This window comes from Oreochromis niloticus, linkage group LG14 (assembly GCF_001858045.2).
Source record: "Oreochromis niloticus isolate F11D_XX linkage group LG14, O_niloticus_UMD_NMBU, whole genome shotgun sequence".
NCBI classification, from domain to species: Eukaryota; Metazoa; Chordata; class Actinopteri; order Cichliformes; family Cichlidae; genus Oreochromis; species Oreochromis niloticus.
Genome location: NC_031979.2, coordinates 14,121,534 through 14,147,111, shown reverse-complemented (window position 1 = coordinate 14,147,111; position 25,578 = coordinate 14,121,534). Strand labels below are relative to the sequence as shown.

Here is a 25,578-nt window from a genome sequence, read left to right as displayed (position 1 = left end):
CACCCCAGTGTTCGTCAGTGTGACGATTTTGAAGCCTTCAGGAGACCATTTCAGCGTTGTATCAAAGAAAAACAACATCTGGAGAAAAGGTTAAATAAACAATGCAAGAGGAGAAAACTCAAGTGGAGGAGAATCACAGAGAAATGCAGTGCAAACTCCAAAACATGGAGGCAATAAACCAAGAGATGCAGTGCAAGCTCCAAGATATGGAGAAAAAATGAGGGCCTGCGAGTGATGTTTAGTGAAGCGCACCAGAGAAATACAAAACTGCTAAAAGAGAAAGAAGAGCAGGAAGCTAAATACAAAGACCTGCAGTTCAAGCTTCAAGAAAAACACAGAGATGCAGTGCAAGCTCCAGAACATGGAGAAAACAAACGAAGGGCTTCAAGTGATGTTTAATGAAGCACTCAGAAGAAATGCACAACTGCTGAAAGACAAACAACATGTTCTCTAAGACTTCATGAAGAAAAATACAGAATTACGAGTATTTTAGAAAGCAAATGACAAAAACAGTGAAATTGAGGACAAGAAACAAGAACTGGAGAAATATGCACAGAAAGAGTAAAATCCAAGCAATGGTGAGCAAAAATACCCATTTGAAAGGACTATATAACAAAGCACAGTACATAAACACTGAAATGCAAGAGGAGAAGTGACGACAAGAGAAAAAACATAAACTGTCCAGTCTACACTTTAAGAACTGCAGAGGAGACATCAAGAGTTGCTGGGCATCCAAAACAAAGTACAACAAACAAACAACGACATGCATGAGGAAAAGAAAGTTCAAGAAGAAAAATATAAAGGGCTGCAAGAGAAACAATGAGAACTCCAAGAAAAGCATGAAAAAATCAAGAAAAATTAAAGGGCTGGAGAAAATGTGAGGTACAACACGAAGAACTTATTATTGAGATGACAAATCTCATAGCACAGAACAAAAGTCTACAGGAAAAGTGCCTGAAAAAGAAGAAGCACTTCAGGTTTACAGAAGGACTCTGCTGCTTCTTCACTTCAGCCTGGACAAGAGTAACCTCATCTTCCTCCAAAAGGGGCAAACTTTACAATAAATGATGCAAATAAATTCACTGTGCTTTAGGATTTGTTCAATGCTAATCGGGTTTAGAAACATTACTGATGGTACTGAATGTAATATATGCAGAATGATTGAGATTGTAGAATTAATTCATAATTATTCTGTAGCATGTGGATCTGTGAAACACGTATCATGTGCATAAGAAAACCCCAAACACACAAAAAGGAAGGATCATCTTCAGAAAGCCTTGAAAACTATTGCTCATTGCGGTTCAAGACTTTTGCACAGAACTGTACACAGGAGTGTGAATATAATTCAAGGCTAACATTCACTGATTTCACTGGTGCGTATTTAGAATTAAAAACCTGCTTAGATACTGGTCTCCAGTTACAAGTCTGTTTGCAATCATTCGCAAAGAATATTTTATTTCTTCTGTGAAACTGAAGAAAGCAAACAGTTTACTGTGGTGCACAAATAATACTTTTCCTGTGTTTCTTTCCATGTCCATGTCCTCTTCTCTTCAACTGCTTTTGTATGAAACAGATCGTTCTCATTCTGTACTTTTGCGTTTTATTTTTAAGCTAATTCCATCTGACCCGCTGCCCTCTTTCTTGCCATAAAAACTGCTCAGGCCTCTGCATGCTTGCATGTACCCAACCTTAATTTGACTTTGTGGCCACGCATGTGGAACGTGCACATCCATCTAACACAGGGATCAATGCAGAGAAAGAGAGGACGGGGGGGAGGTATGCAGTCTGACGCGACCTGACATATGGAGATAGTATGCTACAGGGAGAATCAGCCTTAAGGCCATGTTGCATGATGAGTTAGGTGAGGAGGATCAGGCAAATATGTTCAAGCCTAAGACTTTATTGCATGATAAAGGGTGTGTATGGAGATGATGACAGAGAAACAGGGGCTGACTTGTAGGTATCTGAGCAGTTCCTCACTGTTGTCAAGTACAATGGTAGCTGTAGGCCAGTTTGGCGCGCCAACTGTCTGAACATGTTTTGTAAATTTGCTTGAATATTTATCAAAACTGGGTATATTTATTTTTGTATCTTGGTATCATATTTCCTGCTTTAATCTTTTTTACCTGGAAATCAAATGAAGTGCATCTCGAATAAAAGTACAAAGTGCATTAAGTGTAATATTGAGTAAACGTTACGTCAGTTAATTCAGGAATAATTGTGTTAGTCTTGATAAAAATTCATCTTGCTTTACTTAAAAAAGTGCCAAAGTGTTTTAAAAAACCCCAAACAAGTTAAATTAATTCATAAATAATGTTTTTATTACTAATGCCGCCAATTTTGTTATTAAGTAAGTATTATTAGAACGTGCAATAGAGAATATTTTTCTGTTATATTAACAACTCATCCCGATGCATAAATATAACAGCTGATTTTAACTGCTGTGTGGTTTGCATGTTCTAAACAAGTTGTTAAACACTGCATGGGTGTGCCACAGATTTGTGCTCTACTTGAACGAATGTTGCTGGTTAGAAGAAACAATGAGCACAAGGGAGTGATTACTCTGTTTCGTGTGTGGCAGACAGTCAGCTGAAGTCCAGACTGAGGTCCAGATGGGACGTCTGAGTCGACCCTCCTTTCACTGTCCGCTTGACGCTGACTAAAATGCCCACAGTCACTGTTTTGTGGGCGTTTTGGGCATCTCTGTGCATCCTGAATCCTTTTAGTCTCAACTGGTATCTTCACGTCTCCAGAGCATGTTGGACCCTCGATTCACTCTTGATATTTAAGAGCAAAAGAAAATACGTGCGTAAAAGCCATCACCATGACAACTCGCCAACCTTTGACGCACACCTCAATCAGACATCCACACCTGTTGTGCTTCTGTGGCACTATCTGGTTGCTTTGGAAACACACATATCTGAGGACAGTCCACAGCTGTGGAATTTTTTTGATCCTGCTGTGCATTCTGACAAGCCAAGGGCAGCTTGTTCTCTCATTTACAAACAAAGTGACTTACAGACTTTTTAGGATACTTTTATAACCTTCCTTTCATCCAAAAATAACGCTAATTTATAATACACTGTGCATGCAAACTCTGCTCCTTGTGTGGATTAACTTTTATTAATCTGATTTACGACTCACGCTACTGGCTATGTATCATCTGTCAGCATTTGTCAGTGCATCACAGAGAGCTTCACAAACCTCCGCCTGTAACTCTGGATGACTCGTTTGGAAGAGGTGTTGGGAAGCGTCCTGCTGCTTTCTGATTGGCAGGAGACACCGAGCTCGTCCTTTCATCAGAGGACGAACACATGGATCATCCAACGCAGACGCAGGCCCGGTTAAAAGGATGGATTAGTTGGAAGAGAGGGTTAGATGAAAGATGGGATAGGACGCATGGAGCACGAGAGGAAAGATGAAAGAGTGGTTGGTGAAATGAGTGAAGGTCAAGAGAGAAAGAGCAAAGGATTGATGTGATTGATGTGAAACAGCTTGTTTTCATAAGGATGATGCACGCTGGCTGCCCTGTGTATGTGTGTGCCTGCATGTGTGTGCATTAAAGCCAGTGTGTGTGCATTATGTCATATGTCTGTGTGGCTATTGGCAGTAGTATAGCGACTGCTCTCAGGATGCCCCATTTCCCACGAGTTCTTTTTGTCCGTGACACAGAAACAGGTCTTTTTTTCCACCCTCACTTCGCTCTGCTGTTTATCTCATGCTAGATAAAAATCAGCCACAGCCCTTTGAGAAAGAACACTTTTTTTTTCTTTCCTCTTCCCTTTTCAAATTCAAAAGAAATCTCACTCTTTTGTAAGCGCCCACCACAAAAATAAATGCATTTCCCTAACGTTGCGAGTGTCTGCTTTCCTGTGACTGGTTGCCAAGAACAACACCACTCTGAGTCAGCATTTCAGTTTTGGTGTTGCGATTCACCACATCCTCCACTGCCTGCCACCTGTCCTGCTTCAGGCCCGATCGGCAGCAAACCGTGCGCAGCTTTCGTCACTCGAATGTTTTCCTCGTCTGCTTCGCTTTTACGAGGCGTTCCTGAACTGTGTGACACATCTAATTACGCAGGGAAAAAAAAGGTGGCCACGAAGGACGGGTGAAGATGAATGTGATTCCTTTTACCATCAGTCATCCAGCTGAAGCCTGCAAACTTGTGACGGCTCTGATCTGAATGCTACGTGCCGTCAGGCTGTGATTGTGCATGCCACATCTGCTGTGGTTACCTTGATTAAATCTTGCACAACCAGGAAGCTTTTTCACCTCGTTTTAAGTTCGTGCAGGGTTTACCGATAGTGACATAACTCGGTCCACTCAGTGGGAAACACAATTAAGGGATTTTGTTGTTTTTATTCTGAACCCACCTCCCCTCCCCTCCCCTGGAGGAACTTTCCTGGAACCCTCATGTTGTGATTGTAACCTGCCTCTGACACATCTACTGATAATATGTGATAATAGATTCTTCTGAGTCTGACTTTGTTTCCATGTGCACACTGTGTGCACCACACGCCTGTAGCCACAAATGTGCCCAAAATCCTCCAGCGCTCTCACGGAGCACTGTGCACTTGACTGCACTTTGAAGCCTGCAAAGTCACAAAGAAAACACCACCGACCACAGTTTTACTTTGTCTTACTCTCTCTCTCACTCTCTCAGTCATCCTTCTCTCCCTCAAAGGCCCTTTTCACCTCAGAGGAAAAAGAGAGGAAAAGGAGACCGGGAGATAAAGAATAGAAAGAACGGAAACAGCAGTTGAGAGTAAGATATTGTGAGATAGATATCATGAAGATATCATGTCATCTCTGACCTTGAAAACACAAAGGGAGGGAGAGAGAGAGAGAGGGACAAGAGGCAGGCATAGTGGTTTGTAAAGTATGAATTGTATTATGCTGTAGCTGAACAGAAAGAATGCAGGAGGCCTGTTCCAAATCATCGGTAGCTGCCCGGGAGGAAAAGAAGGTTAAAAAAAAAAGAGCAAGCGAGAGAGAGAGAATGGGATGGAGATGTGTGTGTGTGATAAAAAGGTACAAAGAGAGGGAGGCTGATAACTGGAGCCAGACAGCTGCGAGTGTTACTCTCATTATGTGTCTGTATTTGTGCTTCTGTCTGTGACTAACGTTCGCATACTTTCACTGGCTGCTATCACATTCACATGTTACGTGTCACCCTGAACTCATCTCTCCGGCATGGATTTAATGTGGTTGTCCGGCATTAGCTGCCATTCCTGTGTTGCCATTTTTATTTTTTTTATTTTATAGTTTTAGGCGTACACCTCAGGGGTAAAGCTGCCATTTTTGCAGGGTCAGAGCTGTTGGTCCCCAAGCATTTGCTTGACAAAGAATCACAAAGATCAGGCTAAAGCCACACTTTTAAAACTTTGTTGAAATTACAGTTGGTTTAGGCCTGCGGATTCTTATTCAGGTGTTTGTGCGAAGCATTTAGACATATTTCATGTTGCTTTTAGAGCTGTTACTAAAAAGCAATCAAATCTTTCATGAAATGCAGATTACAGAAATTATAGTGTGAGGAGCCGCTCCGGCTGTGAATCCACTTTTGTTGAAATGTACAAATAATTCCAAAGTGTTTGTCAGGGGAAAAAAAACAAAATCTGTCTGACTGGAAGTGAAAACAGGCCGTCTCCCTCTGAGCTCAGACATGCAGGCCTTCTCAGTCTATATCCTCGTTGCGTGTGTTTGCAAGGTCACAGGGCTAGACGGCCGAAAACATAATGGCACGCACACATACGCACAAACACATTAACTGATCATGCCGCCAGAGAGGGGATTAGACTGAGAAGCCGGCAGGGTTAGGGGGGTTATGGGGGTTAGGGTAAAGTATGTGTGTGTCTGTGTATGTGCATGCACAGAAGGTGGGAGTATCACACACTGTCATGGCACGCACTATTAGAATTAAAACCGATTTACTTTCTCGAGAAGAGGCAGCAGCTGCCCATAGAACAAGAGGTGATCTAAAAAAACACCACCTAATTTTCTTTTACGATAGAATCTTGAGTTGAAAGCAACTCAATTTAGTTGCAAACTGACAGACAGCAGCACTTTTTCGAGCCCGAAGAGTTACAGTATGCTTGAACTTTTGCTGATCCCAGAGGGAGGATTCATTGTTAAGCTTGGCTTCTTCCACATGGAGATTCAAGTCAAGGAGTGCGCAGAATAGCAGCTGTATTGATTTGGCATCTTGCTCAAGTACTCTACAGTGACACTCGAGATTGTAAAAAACATACCCAGGGAATATGGATTTCCTTCTGGCTGAATGTGAACTGTGGGTATGGGAGTTAATGCTTGCTATATTAAATCTATGCTCATAAATTGGTCATAAATGTATTTACTCAACAAATGGTGGAAATGATCACCTGTGCCATGTGCTTTTTGTCTCCAGAGAGCAGAAGAGACGGAGTGAGGAGCAGCTGTCCCAGCTAGAAGACTCTGAGAGGGAGCACAGAGGAAAGCTCCTCAGGTCTGCTCCTCTTTCTGTTTCTCCACGCTCCGTGCCGATAAATTCTCAGTCACTCCAACTTTCCCACAATCCCAACTCTCATCCCACTCATTCTTCCCCAATTATTCTCTTCCTGTGCTCCATCTCCTTCCTCCCAAAGAGAGGTGGCTGTATAACTGTTGGCTCTTGGATCATTTGTGGAGATCTTAGGCTCCATAAAGTGCCGGCGACACAGCCAAAGCTCGTGTGAGGCTGGCACGACAGATGGAAGCACTTCTTAGTTGGCGTGGAATCACGTTTCACACACACACACAAACACATACTGTACTGTAGCTATGGCGAGGTAAAACGGTAGTCCGTCACACTAACACACGGGCAGACACATGTGTGTTACACTCACACAACCCACATGTGTATACCCACAAGGCCTCTCATCTTTCCATGCAGGCGATAAATGTAGGGTGTGTGTTTTTTTCACATGGTATTTGCTGGTATTCCCTTTCTAAGATGCTGGCAGCCTGATGCGTTCAATTACACCGTCGATTTATTTCCCCTCCCACACTGAAGCCTCTGATCTAACCCTCTGGCTCCTATACGGCTCAACATAAAGCGGCGCTCCGCTGCAGGAGGTGGAAGCTATTTTAGAAGGATGAGAGATTGAAGAAACATCCCCCCATACCTGAAAATGTAACAGGAGACAGCAATTTACTAAACTGCCCAAAAAATGGAAACCATAGGTGCCAAAAGACAATGTTTATCTGGTCAAAACACTTTGGCTTCTGCAGGGAAACCGATGGGTGCATGCTTTCTAACGCTGCAGGTACTGATTTTGAAATTGAACTTGAATCTGTGAATCTGTTCAGTTACGCTTGCTTCAAGTGGTTTGAAATAGGTTTATTTGAATGTCCCTGCAATTTCCTTTGATATGTTCCTTTAAAACAGATAAAGGAGAGAACAGACAAGAGAATCCATATCTTTCTGTGTTTGACACCACTTTAGAGCTCTGTTTCTCCTGTCAGCCCATCTGTTTCCTAAAAACACCTGATCCTGCTTGTCTGCCTCCTAATAAAGCATTGAGATCTATGACCAACGCAGATAATGCACCTGCCCATTCATTATTTTTCTCCTGTGTGTTTTCATGAATGAACAGTCAAGTAAATTGCAATAATTTGGTACTCTGGACCAGAAATGGATACGGTAATCTGATTACTTTTTTCAAGTAACGAGTAAAGTACGGGATTACTGTTGCAAAGAAAATAATTAGATTACCGTTACTCTCCTGTAAGCACGCTGCGTTACTAAACCGTGATTTCATTTGTGAGAGTGTCTCATGATGTACGAGCGTGCGACGTCCGTGGCAGCAACTCACGTGTGTAGAACAATGGACAACAATCTGGAGTGTGGGAGCGAGGACGGCCATGCAGTGCTTAAAGCTTGAAAGTACTGACATTACTTTGAGTTTGATTCTGTAAAAGGTGACAAAAACATTAGTGTCTGCTTTACACTGTGTGCGGGAAGAAAACTTCTTTTTACAGCGAAAAATTTAACTTCAAATCTCAGCGAGCACCGAGCACGCTGCCACGGGAATGTGAAATTCACAGAGAAACCCCCGGATCCCCCCACTGACATGACTGCTCCTGCTAAACAGGTGAAGATAGATTTAACAGCGACAGGACTTAGTGCTGTTGAATCTTTGATTTTATTTATTTTTTGCTGTGTTTTACTTGCATCTATTTGAAAGAGTGAGTGTAAACACAAAAAAGTATTTTATTTTATATGCTGGAGTATGCAGAAAATAGGTTTAAATGGTAAACAAATTTCTTCCAGTCAGAGAATGTTGCATATAATTTAATTTTTGCTTGATCCAATGCGCATAAAGTTAAAAGATTAAGACTAATAAAACAAGTTTTATAGAGAGACTTTTTCATTTGATTCTATTTTATATGATGGATTATGCAGAAAAAATAGAATTGGGCTGAAAGGTCTATTGCTTTATTACATATTCAGGTTGTGTGTCATGTTTTTAAAAAGTAATAAAGTAACTAATTACTTTTGAAAATAAGTAATCAGTAAAGTAACTGGATTACTTTCTTGAAGAAGTAATCAGTAATTACTAACTAATTACTATTTTCAAGTAACTTGACCAACACTGATCGGGACAAACTTTTAGGAAACATAAAAACTTTGGGCATCATTTTCTAATTGGTGCATGGAAACGTTCTTACCCAACACAAAGGACAAGGAGGACGTGATCTGTCAGCCCCAAATAAACTCCTCATATGAAATTGAAGAAAATCCTGATTCTCCAGCACCCATAGCACAGTGCCAAGAAATTAGACTCTGAGTGATGACATCTGGCAATGATAGAAGTCCTTTGTAATAGAAGATAATAACATTTAAGATATGATAAGAGGTAATGGAATATGTGCGGTTGCAGTTATGTGGGCATTGCACTGGTCCATCGAGTTGAAGACAGATTTGAGTGTAAACGTGAAGCTCGTCGATCCACATCCCCACCCTCACCTATGGTCACGAGCCAAAGGAATGGGATCGTGGATACAAGTGGCGCAAAGGAGCTTCCTCCATAGCGTGGCTGTGCTTTCCCTCAGCTGTAGTATTTATTTTCTTTACATTCCTGCTTTTGTAGTCACGAACAAAGTGTTTTAGACAGCTGTGTATAATGTCCAATGTGTATTGATTATTGTTATTATTAGTAGCAGTAGTAGTAGTAATAGGCTTAGACGTGTGTTTAAATTCCAGCTGGCTGGTATTTGTTCGTACGCACGGTCAGAGGAACGTATTACTTTGTTCCTAAAGTACGAACAAATTCATGGCCAAAAATATTGATAAATCATAGATTTGTGTATACACACTGTTAGTAAATGAGGCCCAATGAACTTTAAACGTCCCAGTTTTTTCTCACCTGTTGGATTCCTGACTTTTGGAAGTCTGATAAGGTTGGAGAATGAACGGTGTAGTGGAGATATCAAAGATAGGCACGGCTGTGGCACTGATTCAGACTTTGAGCACTACGGTCACCCCGGTGTGTCGGCCAGAACACCACTTAAGGCCAAATTGTCCCAGAGTAGGAAAGAAGAAGGGAGCTTGAGGTTCTGTTTGAGGCACTTTATTGTCACCACTCAATTTCTGGGGCTGTAAACACAGCAGGTGTACATAGGTGTGTGTGTGTGGTTTTCTACAAAGGAAATAAACAAGGGAAATAATGATAAATAAAGAGAATAGACAAGTAAAACACTCAAATATAAACATGATACAACATAGTTGACATAATCACATATATAGAGATAAGACAATACAGTACACTTCAAACTGCTTACACTATGCAACTAAACAGCATTAGTGCGAGGTTAAGTTACCATGGGGACATAGGAACTACTTCCGGTAGTTGTACAAAATAAAAGCTTCCCCATTATAATCAGCCGTAATGCTCTTATTGTGAAGGGCAAGCGGGAACGCGATCCTTCCGGTCAATCTACGATCGCTATTTTATTAATCCTCGTACCTAATTGTACACTACAAACTCCGCTACTTCAAAGTAAACAATCACAAGCATCACATACAACATACAGAGAAGGTCTGATAACACAGGAATGACGTTATGGACATACGAGCGACCGTACATGCGTCAACAAAGCTAAACCGGGGTAAGCTAACAACATAAATTAGCATATGAAATGAGGGTGAACTCACGCGTTGCATGCGTGGCCTACCGCTCCAACTATGGACTACATTAGCTCCTAAATGGTAAACATACTACAGTACTGACACAAACAAAGGCAAAATACAACACCGGTCAATACTCACTTGTCATTTACGCACACATAACATTCCCCAGGAATCACTGCACCACCTCCAGACCAACACTGCTCATCCAACATTAAACTGCCCACCTTACTAACCGGATGATGTCACTAGAAGGTGGGCTGGCCCAAACTGACAGAAGAGTGAATATTAAATGAACTTATATAAACTTATAAACACCAATAAAACTATTCTATGAACTTTGGGGCCTTTTATACAAACGGCTTCTCTCTTATCTAACAGACTGTCCTTGGTGCTTACACAGACCAGTTGACCTGTCAGTACAGACTTGAAAAGCAAACCTTGCCATGTGTGCGTGCTCATCTTATGTGTCTTTTTCATAGGTTACAAGTGGAGCTGGAGGAGAAACATGAGAGGTGGTTGTCATGCCAACAGAGATGTGATGCCATGCAGAAGCAGCTGTTGTCTTGCAGTCAGAGAGAGGAGCAGATGAACCGGAAGTACTTTGCAGCTGCAGAGGAAGTGACACAACTAAGGAGAGCTCTGGAGAATACAGAGCAGGAAACAAGAGAGCTGAAGAAAGAAAGGTTATGACTGTGACTTCTGTTCTATTCTATTCTATTCTGTAGTTCATCATTTTGCAGCATTGGTGCAAATTTGATCTATAAAAGTGCTGCCAATGAAACAAACAGCAGTAATTCAATCTTATCAGAGTTTGTAACAGAGACACAGTGTGGAGAAAAAGCAACCAATTTTAGGAGTGACAGATACACAAAAAATTAAGACAAATGTGGGACAGGGGTGTGCCGTGGGAAGGAGTCATGGGGCCCCATAGCTCGGGTGGTATACTGTAGCATTTTTCATCTTCACACCTATAAAGTTTCATGACTCACACAGACACAGATTCACAAGGTGAAAATGATATCACCCTCTCTGTGGCTGCTGGTGAAATGTCGTGAAACAAAAGCCCTTTATTTTTTTCTTGCTGCAGACAACTTAACCACCTCCACCGACCTAGAGCGACCCATGAAAGGACACGCTGTTCTCTGGTCTTTCTCACCCTTTTCCCATTACAGACTTTTGCTACACATCTGCAGCATCTGTCTTATCACCACCCCTTCTGTGCTTCCACTTAGAGCGCTACCTGGGTCCAGCTTTATCCCCTGTTGACGCACACCCACAGGCACACATTCCTCTCTACAGTATGTGCTGCGCATTATCCCCTTCCAGCACTTTTATTGCCTGATTTGAGCAGAAACACTCGTCGTAGTTCTGTGCTCAGCGTCCTCTTTAGAGCAAGTATCATTCACCCAAACACACATGTATCCATCTATCCAACTCATTTATTTGATCTAACCTTCAAATCAATGCCTCGAAGGTAACTCGAGGTTCACCATCCGGGCCAAGGAGAGATTGACCATCTGATTGGTAGATAGCCTGCTGTACCACCTGAGCCACAGGCTGTCCTTGCTAGTTTACTAGTTTACTGTGTAATAATCCTTTGTCTGCTTGTAAGGATTCAAATCATCTTTAATATATAACACTTTTCTATTCTTACTGATCGCTCAGAGCTGTCTACACTACATGTATTAGTACAATAGAGGAACTATAGGTACTTTATTTATGCTTTATGGTATATGCAAAGCCATTTAGTGAGCATATGTGAAAAAGGACTAAAAACTAGATTGAAAGTAAAACTGGCAGCTGTGTAATAAAGACAGCCAAATTACTGCTACTACTCAGTCGCAGCAGCAAGGATAATTCACCCCCATTATCTCTATGTTAACTCAGAACGGCAGCTCTTTAAATAGCTGCCGATGAAAAGCAGTTGTGAAGTGACAGTGAAAGGGCAATCTTAGCAGCCGGCAGGCAAAATTTTCCCCAGGCCAGAGTAAGATTGAGGGGGTGGTGAAATTGCAGGGATGGACAAGAAGGTCAGTGCAGAGGGACGGTGAAGAGAGCAGAAGGAGGCAGGAAAAAAGAGAACAAATTATGGAGAAAGTGAGGATAGAAAGTAGGAAAGGAGAGCGAAAGAGAGAGGGAGGTAGGAGGCTAGGAGTGTTTCAGGGAGGAGGGATGGAGACCGTGACTGTGGTTTCGGTGGTTACTTCACACACTGTCTGGCTTTCGCATGCACACAGCATGGGTCACAGGGGCCGCACACAATCTACACACTCACTCATACACTCACACACACACACGAAACTTGACAGCGTGCCCTTGATTCAGTCTAACTGACACAAAGTTTAAAACAGAGAGACGGAGCGGAGAGGAAAAGTGGAGGGAGAAGGAGGAAAGAAAAAGTGGCAGAAAGCGGGTTCAGAGTGAAAGATTTAAAAGTCAAGAGAGGTCAGGAGTATCCGTGTGCTTCCTCATCCATAAATGGGTGAGGGCTTGTTTCAAGTGGTTTCAAGCTGCAGAGTTTTCGTGACAAATATGAACTCGAGAGCAAACTCTTTCTAGCCCCACAGAGAAGCGGTTTTAACGCCTCTGGCTTTTCTTATATAGGCTAATAAAAGAATAGAGGAGATTTATTTCAACCACACATCTAAGATATCGCCTTCATCTGTGTTTACCCTTCTCTCTCGCTGTCGTTTTTTTTTTTTTCTTTTAAGCTCGTCTCTTGGTGTACTCTTGATCTTCTGACTGTTTTCTTGGGTGGAAAGTATTATATCATCCTTGTCTGGTTCTTGACTTTTATTATGGCTCTCCCTCCTTTTTTTTTATTAACAGTTCATAAATTGCTATTGCTGTAAATTTATGTCAAATTTTTCTTTACAAGGCAGCCCATTTGTGCTTTGAAAGCTTGAAAGCTTTGAAAGTGTGTGTGAGTGTGGGAAGATTCTCGCCTTTGAAATCTTCATCATCTTTCCAGGTGGAGAGTGGTGTCCCTGAGGATGCATTATGTCAGCAAAGATTTGTGTTAGCTGTTGATCCGCTTTGTTTATTCACAAACGTGCAAAAAAAAGGAAAAAAAAGTGAAAATTGCCTTTGTGATGTGCGGACAATTTAATTTCTTTGTCTGTGTGTGTGCACACAGATTTTATCAGCAGAAGTAGGCAAATAGAGTGTGCCTTTTGATGAGGCAGCACCCACTGCACACAGCCGCTCACACACACATGCACACACACACACACACACACACACAAACACACACACACACACACACACACACACACACACACACACACACACACACACACACACTCTCTGCACATAAACACATTTGCCTGTCCTTAAAAGCAGCCTGGCGTGTGAGTGAATGAGAGAGTGTTCCCGGATTTTCCCATCATTCCTCCCTGTAATCCCCCCAGACCTCCTTCTGAGGGCTGAACTTGCACGCTCACGCATCCCAGGGGGTCACACATGCCAACACACACACACATATACACACACATACACACACACACACACACTCACTGCAAATTTAAAAGGTCTGATACACTGCATAGCTGCGGGGGTCTACTTATTTGATAATCAGAGGGGAATTATATCTGACAGTGAAACACATGCACACGCTGCTGAAAACACTCACATAAAGACATACACAAATATTGTATGCATCAGCAGTTTCTTACATATTAAGTCTTCAGCTTCATGAAACTGTCAGATCCTCACTTGGATGGTTCTTCTTCTTCCTTACCAGCTGAACTGAAAAACATCTGCAGGCGCTGTGGTTTAGAAAACACACATACTCAGAACAGGCAAAAAAAAAGTCCTGTTCTCAATATACAGAGTATGCAATGAAACATACTTCTCTAAACCAATCCTTGCTTCTCAGTCAGTTATCAGTCAGCGAACATTTAAACTGATACCAGGAATATGCTTTGATTAGATTAACAGTATTTAAGCTGTTTGAAATATGACTGCCTTGTCACCACTGCCCAGAGCGCTGCAGCGACGCTGAAACCACCAACTGATGGATCGTTTGCTAAAATATAACTTAATCTGCAGTTGGGTTCCTAATTTATTGGACAAACACACAGTTTTTCTCTCTGTTCAATTAAGATGTGACTGAATGCTGACCTTTAGCATTTTTATGCACAGTCCTTTCATTTTTCATGCAGAGGCTTAAAAATAATTGAAGTCTAGGACCAATTTTCATCACCAAATGCTGTGTTTCCTACCTTGAGATGCTCTTCTAGACTTTTACTGCAGTAACCTTCAGTGGCTGCTCTCTTAATTCAGTTTTGCATTTAATAACTGAAAAGCTGCTATTCAGGGGAGATCAGGTGACTGACTCGGCCATTGGCCTGCCTTTGCCTTGAGAAACTCTTGGGTTGCTTTTGCAGCATGATTTGAGTCATTATTCATTTATACTGCCAAGTGCTGCCCAGTCACTTTTTGCAGCATTTGGCTGAACCTTCACACTTCCTTCTGCTCTTTCTATCAGCACTCATATCATCAATAAACACTGGTGACCTGGTTCAGACTCTTTTAGATGTTTGGTAAAGTCTAATCTGACCTTTTTGTTATTGAGTGTAATCAGTGGTTTGCACCTTGTAAATTTCTCTTTCCTGTAAACTCTGACAGTGACATTCCTGCCTCCTTGTGCATCGTATTGACTTTGCTAGAAGTTGTGAAGTTGTTTTTCTTAGTCATGGAAATAATTTTGTCATCATCCACTTTAGTCTTCTGGTCTTTTTAGGCCTTTTGGTGATGCTGAGCTGCTCAGAGAATTCATTCTTTCTAAAAAATGAACCTGATTGTTGTTTTTTCCTGTCTGACAGGTTTATTTTGTTTTTTCAGCCTAATGATAGCCTCCCTCACTTGCACTGACATCTCTTTGGGTCTCGGTGAAATGCTCTAAAATACTAATTCAACACTTTGAATTATCTAAAGATATTTTATCTGCATCATTCGTCATGAAATACCAAGGCCATGAAACTGTGTCAGATGTCCAGTTACTTTTGACCCTTCGACAGTGGGGCACTGTGTATAAAAGATGACTGTAATTCCTAAACACTCTGAGCATTTTTGTAAACCACACTTCAGTCACACTCCTTATTGTTTGATTTAATATCCACTGTGGCGGTGTACAGAGGCAAAACTCTGTTTTGTCCAACAAATAATGGACCTGACTGTAATGAGCTCTCACCATTGCTTCGACAACAAAGGCTTTCTTGTTCTTCACACTCAAACAGGCACAACTATTGATCGAAGATTTATATGATTACATTTATGTAATTATTGACCCAAACCAAGAGGCTGTTGAGCTCTGGGTTCGTTTTAGGAACGAGGGTGTTGTATGTGGATTACAAATATCATATATCTTATGCTTAACATTTGTGGCTTTACGCAGTTCAGTTCAATAAGGAGAAATCATTAGAAGGAACTGAACATGATTTATTGATATACAGAATTCAGTTGTGCTGTTTGGCGATTACACTCCGATGGCCCTTCACAGCAGAATGAAATCCCCTACACACACACACCCAAGAGTCTGCATCTATTTTTATGCTTCATTGTGTGTGTGTGTGTGTGGTGAGTAGGCTGATGCGATTAGCCAGACCCAGTGGAGTGAATAATATTGTGTCTGGCCCGAACAGGAAGAGATGGAATATAGCTGTTGCTCTTTATTATTATACTGTAGTTCGTCTACTCCACAATCAGATATGCACAGAGTCATCTGTGTGCGTGCTTCTACACACAGCCATCGTACAGGACTTTTCTTTGCCCGCTGATGCCGCTTACATGCATGAGACACTTTGTTAATCTTTGTTACGCATGTATGAGTTCTCATGCCACTTTGTGTGCGTGTGTGTGTTTGAGTGTGTGTGAATGTGCGACAGCATGCTTGATGTTATTGATATGATTTATGTTTTATGCCATTTTGACCAGTGTTTTGAATTTTCATGCATTTTTGATCATTCTGTGTTATTTTTGAGTTCTCTTGTATCCTATGGTTCCTAGGTTATTCTGGTCAGTATGGTTTTTAGATTCCCCCTCATGTCTCCCTCTGTGTATCTGTGAGTTCTTGTGCCTCATTTCCCCTTGTGTTTTATTCCATGTGTCCCCAGCCTGTCATGTCTGTGCTCTCCCTCCTGCTCCTCCGTGTTCTCTCTCCCCCTCCAGCCTGTATCTCAGTGTACTTCCTGTTTTACTTTGATAGTCTCCCGTCAGTGTAGGTCATGTTGTGTTTGGTCCTGCCCTGTCTAGTTATGATTATTGGTGTCAGCTGCGTTCCTTGTGTGCTCCCACGTCCCTCGTTATCTTTCTGTGTACTTATGTCCACGTCTCTCTCAGTCCTTTGTCGCGTCCTCCCTCTTGGCTGTGTTTCCTTGTGTGCCTCCCCGTGTGATTAGTTTAGGATTTTCCCAGTTTAGTTTTGTACCGTTTTGCCTTTTTTCCCAGCAACAAAGCTGTGTTTTTGAGTTCACATCCCGCTCCTGTGAGTTTTGCATACGGGTCCTCACCTGCCTGCACACAGCCAGTTCATGACAATTCAATATTCATATTTGTCTACAGGATCACTGCTTTTTGTTTGGTATTAGTTTCTAAGCCGTAATGTTGCTCCGGGTTCTCTCAGAGAGCCTTTTCTACAAATTACTCCGTATAAACATTTGCAAAAAAAGAAGGAAAAAAAAAGAAAGAGGCGAGCTCAGCTTGTCTCACCGTGGCCTTGAATTTATGCTCCTTCACATCTTATCAGGCAAACCAGCTGCTGAAGTGACATATAATATTTGGACACAAGATCAACAAATCAATGAGGTTTACCCTTTCTAGCTGTCTCCGCTTTATCTCCCACACTTCCTTTCTTTCTTTCATTCTTTCTTAGACTTCACACAGACAGTTTTTGAGCTTTTATGTCTGTAGCATGTCTGTGGTATGTGGGCTGTAGATGGTTTATGTGTGTATTTTGTTTTTTCATTTACACAGTGGGCAGGGGGAGTCTTTGTTAAAGTCAAAAGCAGCCAGGGACTGTGAGTGCATTATTTGGTCTCAGACAGTTGGTCAAATTTTTATCACTACAGTCTGGTTTTACAAACAGATGGCTGCTATTTCTGCTGTATCGAGTAAGGAAGGGAGTTATCTTGTCCTAAGGCTTCAGATGATATGTTTGTCTCCCCCACAGTGGATCCTTGTTTAATGTTGCCATATTTACATAAAAGGGAGAAAAATTGTATCACATGTGCAGTTGATCATTTTTATTGCAAGGCAGGATATTTTTAATGAGTGAACTGTGCGTGTTTGCAGGGATGCTATGCTAGAATCTCATGGCAGAGCCCTGAATATGATGAAGGAAGGCTTCACTCAGCACCTGGCCACAAAGGTAAGTCTTTATCAGTATGAACAATAATCCTTTAAATACTGATACACAGCAATAAAGAATTCAGCAGGTATGCACAAAGCCAGTTTTTGGGGGGTTTTTTAAGCAGATTTTTACTTATTCCACCATTTATTTTCCATTTGTCTCCTTTCAAATGCTTGCACTGCACAGCGCCCTGAGCAGCCTGGCATCTTAAGATCATTTTGACACGGTCAAGCATTGACATGAACACGGTGCAGCTGAATTATGTGGAAGAAAGATTAATACCAGTCCCGTAAAATAAACACCATCCTAGACGCATTGTCAGCAGCGGATGACTAGCGGTGTAATTTGTACAATGCATTGTTTTAATTTTGTATGATGAAATGAGTGCATCAGTTTACCGATGTCAGACATTTAGTTCCCGAGTGCTGAAGTAAACAGACGTTTAGGAGAGCGTCCAAGCTGTTGTCACAGTTCAGAGGAGTCTAATGGGGAGAATCCTGACTCACACAATGTGGACAACATTACGAGACACCAGGACCACCAGTCTGTTTAACACCAGATAAATTGAACACACAAACACGCACGCACGCAAAACCAATGTGCCTTTTATTAGTCAAACAGTGCACTGTGTGCCTGTCTGGCGGCAAAAGTCACTGAGGTTTAGCTGTGTGTCACAACAAAGAGGGCATTTCACTAGAAAAAAGGAGGAAATTAAGCTGCTTTCTGTCTCGTTTCTTTCTTTTTTGCTTATGCTGATTAATGTTTATATGAGAAAAAACGGATCCACAGTTAACTGCGCTGCAACTTTGCTCGAGAGCCATCACAAGCAAAATATTTGTGGACAAGAATTCAAAGAAGCATGTTTGACTTGACGTATACACATCTCCATCACTACCTCAGGTCTTCTACACCCTTAAAACACATTTAACCCCAGAAATCGCATCACAGAAATCTTAGTCTTGAAGAAATCTGCCTGCAGCAATCAGAGAGAAACAATATCACAGAACTGACTAAACAGGTTGCCTTACTCTAAAGTTATATTAAAAGCGATTTATAATGCTGCTGAAGTGTTCTCTCTGTTCAGTCCATAAAGACTCCGCCCTCCTGTCAGCCATTTCTGTCGTTAGAGCCATCTGTCTGTCTGTCAGAGGCACATCTGTTAAGGAGCTGAACGGAGAGTGCACGGACAATCTGTTTTCGCTAGGCTGACTAACAGCAGAAAATTACTTGACAAAAATAGTTTTCACGTAGGCTCGGCAGGAAGAAATCAGCGTTGTTGTTATGTATTGATTAACCGATCTTACAGCAAAGGCCTGCGGTGAAACCAGAAAGCTTGTAAAGTTGGAGGTTGCCTTTGGAGAGCCTTGTTCAGTCATTACAGAGCATGTTAAAAAGGTGTTTATTCAGAAAACCACTCAAGATAGACAATTGGCAATTGACTGGCAAGCAGTTTCAAGGCAAGGTGAGGCCTGTTCCCTGGTTATTTTATGAAAAATAAAGCAGGTATAATATCTATACTTGACTCAAAGTGCTACATTTTTTTATAGCTTTTCAGCTGAAAAACACAATAAACCCTGTCAGAGAGAGGAAAAGCTTTAGAAGGGACTAAATCAACAATCTGGCTCATTCTTAAAATGAATTAATGCACTGAGCAGCTCAGCAACATCAAGAAGGTCAGAAAGACCACGTGACTAAAGTGCATGATGACAGAATTATTTCCGTTATTAAGAAAAACAGCTGCGAACCAAATCAAGAACACACTTAAAAGAGGTAGTAGTGTCATTGCCACCGTCTACAATCAAGAGACACCCTGTGCATGAAAATACAGCGAGTTTACAGCAAGGTTCAAACCACTGGTTAGACTTAAGAGCAAGAGGGCCAGATTAGACTTTACTAGAAAACATCTGAAAGAGCCTGCACAGCTCTGGAAAACATTCTTTGTACCGATGAAACCAAGATGAAGTCGAACAACAAAGAATGGAGAAGAAGAAAAACATCGTATCATCTGTCAAACATGATGGAGTCATGTTAGTCATGTGCGCCTGCCATTGGAACTGGGTCACTAGTGGTTATTGATAATGCAAGTGCTAATAAAAGAAGCAGGGTAATTTCTGAAGTATACAGGGCCATACTCTCCACTCAGATTCAGCCAAATGCTGCAAAACTGACAGACAGTGCTTCACAGTACAAGTAATATGATGACTCAAAGCATACTGCAAAAACAACCCAAGAGTTTCTCAACATAAGGAAATGGGTTCTGATCTTAACCCATCACAGCGTGGCTTTTAAGTTACTCGAGGTGGCTGCAATACAGTCCTGACATCAGGACACAGTTAATTTTGAACCCTTGAACATGGGAGCCTGTGTATAAAAATGTCTTGATAAATTAATAAAGTCTTAATGCTAATTCCCAAACCCCTAGAATTAAAGCTAAAAGCCTCCTCTTCAGTCATATAATTTGACTTTAATCTACTGTGGTGTACAAACCACCAGCTGTATCTAGGCTGTCCTAAGCATTGTACTCCTAAGCCTCAACAAGTGCCGGGCACAAATATAACACTGGAACACACACACCACAAATACACATAGATGTGAAGACATTGACACATACTTTATTTGGACTAAAATACTTACAAACACACACACACACATCCATATGGGTTATTGTTCATTCTGGGCTTCCTGATTTTGCATGAATTTATACCCATGAAAAGGAAGCGGCCACTCTGGTGCGCTTTTTAAATACAAACGACAGCTGTGTACATACACACACACACACACATACACTCGCTCACAAAAGGATATACACATACAAACCATCCATGCTCTTCACACGTACATTCAGCTAGCAAAGAGGAAGTGGTGTTTTCTCATTTCATCCAACACACGCAATCTTAGTCTCTCATACAGTTCAACAAACCAAAACCATAATATGCATGCACGCACAAGGTCAAATACACACATTTTCACACGCCAATCTGCCCTTTTTTTTTCTCTCTGACACCCACAGCCACTATTTTTCTTGCACTTGAAGGCAAAAATGCACACAGACACATGCACCAGATAAACACATACAAAATCACAATGGTCCCAGTCCCTGGCGCTGGTGCACACTTTGTCTGATCTCTTTGCTGGTGGAAAGAAAACAAGGTGGCCTTGGCCAAGCCGGGCTAAAAATATGTCGCATGCAACTTTGGCCCCCGCTCTCAAAGCTGGTATTTTATGTCCCAACAGTTCTTTTTTGGACTGCAACAGCATTGTGACAAGGCCAGTCACACTGCTATCATTGTAACACACTCTAACAAAGCGTTCCTCTCACATAGTGTGAAAGGAGTTAGGACATTGTTTCTGTTTTGAGCTTGCATCACCACTGAACTGCAACACAGCATGGAACAATACAGCGTTTGTCAAAGTGTTTTATAAGATATTAGAAATTTAGTAGTAAAGAGGCAAATGAGAATCAAGGGAAACCACAGAGGAATTAAACACAACTTTGTGTGGGGTTAGCTGGCCAGACATCTTGATGTTGTATAAATATTTTTTACCCAGCTGTTTGATAACACCACTTTTATTATTTTCTTTCTGTCTCGAGCTTTTTCTTTCTTTTTCTTTTTTTTTTTTTTGCACTAACAAAGCTGACAAAGCCTTGCGTGACGTTCCTCCTTCCTGTTTATATGATGAAGAACGCCACACTTGGTCTGAATCAGAGACCGGCCTGAGGATGTTCTTTGTCTCAATGACAAAGTCTCTTTCTGTTTTAATTAGCTTTGCTGTTGTGCAAGTGCAGTGCTGTTGTCATTATTGTATGCAAGAATAAACATATGTAAGCTGGTCTTGTGTAAATGTTGTTTTTTTTGTGTGTTTGCCTTTAATTCTGTAGCTGTCTGCTGCCCTAGAAGAGCAAAGATCCCAGAGTTCATTGCACCTGAGGGAGCAGATGGAGAAGCTTCGCAGGGAGATGGACCTAGAGCTGACAGTGGACAGGGAGAAGAGCCAGTTCCTGCTTCTACAGTGTCAGCGAGACAGGTCCCAGCTTCAGCAGAAGGTGCATAGGTGTTAGGTGAACATGAGTGTTGTACACATCAAATTCCATTACATAAATAGGAGCAAAATGCATGCAGTTCTTAAAGCCTTTGTTCACAATATCAAGCTTTTGTGGTTGTCCTTTTCAATTTTGTCCCCCTTTATATCTCATCTTTCATTCACTGTATTATGAGAAAGAAATCTGAACAGATGGCAAGCAGACAGATTATTCTGAAGTTGCAGATAAGAGGACAGAGCATGTGCTTCGCCGAGTACATCCATCGTTCTTGTGTTCTCTTTTGTAATTTGCCATCTGTCAACTTTTTCCTTTCTCTTTTGGCCATTTTACTTCCCTGTGTGTCTGTCTTCGTTTGTTTTCTCACTGCGACTTTGTGGCCTCTAGAAATGTAAGACCAGGATCTGCTTGCACCAGCTTTTTGTAAAACTTTCAGTTTCTGGGTAAAGTTCTTCCTGAGTTCTTTGTGAGTAGTAACTCTTTTCAAAGTAGGGAATTTAGTACTCACTATGCTTCAAATTCAAGTTTTCACAGGACTTGGTAGCTTGTAGAACAAATTTTAGCAATAATAACTTGAAGTGATCTGTATGACTTCATCAGTCTCTCACGTCATTGTGGAGGAATTTTGGCCCAGTCTTCTTTTCAGTTCATTGAGGTTTGCTGGCATTTGTTTATGCACGGTTCTCTTAAGGTCCCGCCACAGCATTTCAGTCAGGCTGAGGCCTGAACTTTGACTGGGCCATTGCAACACCTTGATTATTTTCTTTTTCAGTCATCCTGTTGTAGAGTTGCTGCTGTCCATGGGATCATTGTCCTGTTTATGACCCAGTTTCAGCCAAACTTTAGCTCAGACAGACGGCCTCACATTTGACTCTAGAATACTTTGGTATACAGAGGAGTTTGTGATTGACTAAGACTGGGGACCAGTTCCTGTGGTTGCAAACTAAGCACAAGTCATCACGTCTCCACTACTCTTCTTGATAGTTGATATGAGGTGTTTCTGCTGATATGTTCGCTCTGTGTTTGTTTTTCTCCAAACGAGGTGCTGTGCATTATGGCCAAACATCTCCACTTTGGTCTCATCTGTCCAAAGGACATTGTTGACATTCAAGTCTTGAGATTTTTTTGGATGAACTTTGTAAAAGTAAGCGGTGGTGCCATGCTCTTTTTAGAGAGAAAAGGCTTTCTCCTGGCAATACTTCCAAACAGGCCATGCTTCTTCATTTGTTCAAGTGCATTTGATTATTGGCACCTGGCTGTTACTTTCCCTCTTAGGTCCCAGTCACTCAAGCCTACAAACCGGTTGGTGAGCCCTGGGGCTCTCCATTCACTGAGAAATAATGTGTATTACCTAACCAGTCAGCAAGTGGTTGTTGGAAGTTGCTGACTTTGACGTGGTGAAAACGTCCTTGCAGCTGCTTTGGTCACTAGCAGATTATCCGCTGACTTGTCTGCAAACACATGCCAACTACTTACCCTAGCAGTAGTTAAACTTGAAGAAGTGTGACAGAAACCAGAAACAGAGAAACTTTGCCTTTAAAGTAAAAGGTGTGCCGTTTGAAAATTGTTGTTTGCAGATTTAAGGCACAACTTTTACTTTGAAAGTGAATGACCACTTGGTCAGTAGTTGGCGAGTATTAACAGACACTCTCCCGCGCAAACTTTGGGCGAGTGCAGTAAGCTGCTGGTAATTGCAAGAATGTTTTCAGTGCAGTGGTATTTACCTCTTTGCAACCAATTTTACCTAGTGACTGCCAGGAATGTCCAACAACCACTCATCAGCTTGTCACTGACTGATCTCTAGGCCTTTGTGGATGAGGCTTTTGCAATTGATTTCACAGCAACTGCTGGCAAACACTTACAAACAATCTGGGAATATGGTTTTTGTTTACCAAGGTCTCTAGGCCTGTGTGACTCAGGCTGTAAATCATATGAAAAGAATTAAGGGTATACTTCGTTTTTCACACAGTGCTTCTGAATTTTGTCTTATTTTTGTAAATAAATACCGATGTGGTGTAATAGATCATGTATTGTTGTGTTGTTGTCTGAGGTTGTATTTAAATTTACCTCATTTTAAGGACCCAATAGGGTTAGAACTGAAAGATGGTGTACTTTCTTTTTGACGTGACCTTAATTGACTGCAGAAATTTCAAGAAAATATTTGCAGACATTTGACATTAATTAGTAATTAATTCTTAATCTAGTCAAGTTATAGTAACAATGTGACTAAACTAATGTTTCAAAATAGTGGTAACTTTTTTCTAGTGTGGGCTGAAAAGAAGCAAATTAACCACTAAATTTGGGAACTTATAGAAGTTCCTCTAGCTGTTTATGAGGCTTGCATAACAAGAAGGAGTAAAAATAAAGATGCTTAAACCATTTCTGTATTGGGACTGTATCAGTTCCTTAATAGTTTGTAGGACGTCTTCATTGAATAGCTCTCTTCAGTTCATGCTGTTTTCTTCTTTCTGACGTTGATTTACTTTTGTGATGGTTGTTATAGGCGATGGACTGCAGAACACTCACCTGTTGTGTTACGTCACCCTTTTTGTTCCTTCCTGGTGGCCCTCTATTAATACCATCTGTACCACGCCGAACAGTGAAATTTATGGAGATGGATGTACTGCTTGTCCACATATTTTAGAAAAAGTAACAAAAATGCAATTCCAACGTCTATGTAGCATTGGACATAGTCAAAACATATCCAACAGTGTGGGCTGCAGCTCCTGTGAGTCAATCACAAGTAGGAACCAGGTTTGTCTGAATTGTTGATAAGTTGTTTTTAGACCAAGAAGACAGTGTACAATGTTAAACTGTATTACAGAATGTATAGGGCACACTGAAGAAGTGTAAATCCACCTCTTAATTAACTTAAAAAACCCAATTTTTCCATATAAAGCTTGACATCTTACTATTAATGTTGGAAAGGAAAGATTCTGTTGATTTTCTGTGCCAGATTTTAAATCCAGATGTTGGATATGTGATAACAGTAGATCATGACGTGCGGGTTAGCAGGCTTCCCACACCCAAAAATATATATCCACCCACATTTAAACTGCTGATGGTAGGAGACAACAATAAAAGAGAAAGCAAAACACAAACCAGCGTCAAGATCACAAATTTGACAAGCAGTGAATATGCCCAGTGTAGTAAAATGCTAAATTCCCCCCTCAAGCCCTTCAGCTCCTACTGTGTCTGTCACTGCTAATTCCCTTCCTGCCCACTTCCGGAACAAAGTCTAGACGAGGTCAAAGAAAACATGTTGTCCCCAGTATATGAAGCAGAAACCCTTGAAGCTTTTGCATTTTTATGTCACCTCGATTTCCCCGTAATCCCTGAAAGACATTTTAATGAGTGCGTTTGAAATCCACAAAATGCCAGACAGCATCATTTAAACAGAGCCACATCTCAAAACCCTCCTGTCCTGCTTAAACAGTCTTTTGTTTACTATAAGTAACTGTTTTTTATTCATGGATTAAAACATGTCTTCTTTTGCAGTTGGAAAAGAGTGAAATGAAACTGCGGGAACTGCAAGAGGTACTGCAGCAAGAGAGGAGGAGCAGGGAGGACGAGAGGAGAACCCAATGTGAGGAGAGGAGGAGAAAAGAGGAGGAGATACACCGACAGGCGATGGCGAATCTGGTCCAGGCTAAAGCAGCGATAAAGCTGATGACTGAGAAGAATGCTGAACTACAAGAAGAGGTGTGTGCATGGTTTGTCTCACCATGGATGGAGCCGTGGAAGGTTTCTCAGTTGTTTGGTCTTCGGGTGAATGTAAAACAAAAAGTGTGCATTTGCGAACAAAGACATTTGCCTTAGCTTCACATGTTCGTGTGCAATCCCTATTCACACAGGGCCGGATCACATCAATTAAGCGCATATTTACATTCGCTTGATCACAGCCAGAGGCAGTGAGTGAGAAAGTTTAAGATGAAGAGAGAGCGAGAGACGCGAGAGACAGACAGAGTTCATATTTGCTTTGGCAGCAGAGCGCGCAGTGATGGATTTTTGTGCCAGTACGCTTCAAAATGGAGTCGAATT

At 41.5% G+C, this 25,578-nt stretch overlaps 1 protein-coding gene across 2 annotated transcripts in view; it reads left to right on the top strand.

Moving 5' to 3' along the window:
- The window catches only part of lekr1 (Leucine-, glutamate- and lysine-rich protein 1), an 86,361-nt gene that overhangs the window by 50,793 nt on the left and 9,990 nt on the right, over window positions 1–25,578 (top strand). For both annotated transcript variants that reach the window (XM_005474532.4, XM_005474533.4), the window contains exons 7-11: window positions 6,404–6,481; window positions 10,627–10,830; window positions 17,441–17,516; window positions 21,379–21,543; window positions 25,036–25,239. In XM_005474532.4, the coding sequence (XP_005474589.1) occupies window positions 6,404–6,481; window positions 10,627–10,830; window positions 17,441–17,516; window positions 21,379–21,543; window positions 25,036–25,239 (727 nt within the window). The remainder of the gene's footprint in view (window positions 1–6,403; window positions 6,482–10,626; window positions 10,831–17,440; window positions 17,517–21,378; window positions 21,544–25,035; window positions 25,240–25,578) is intronic.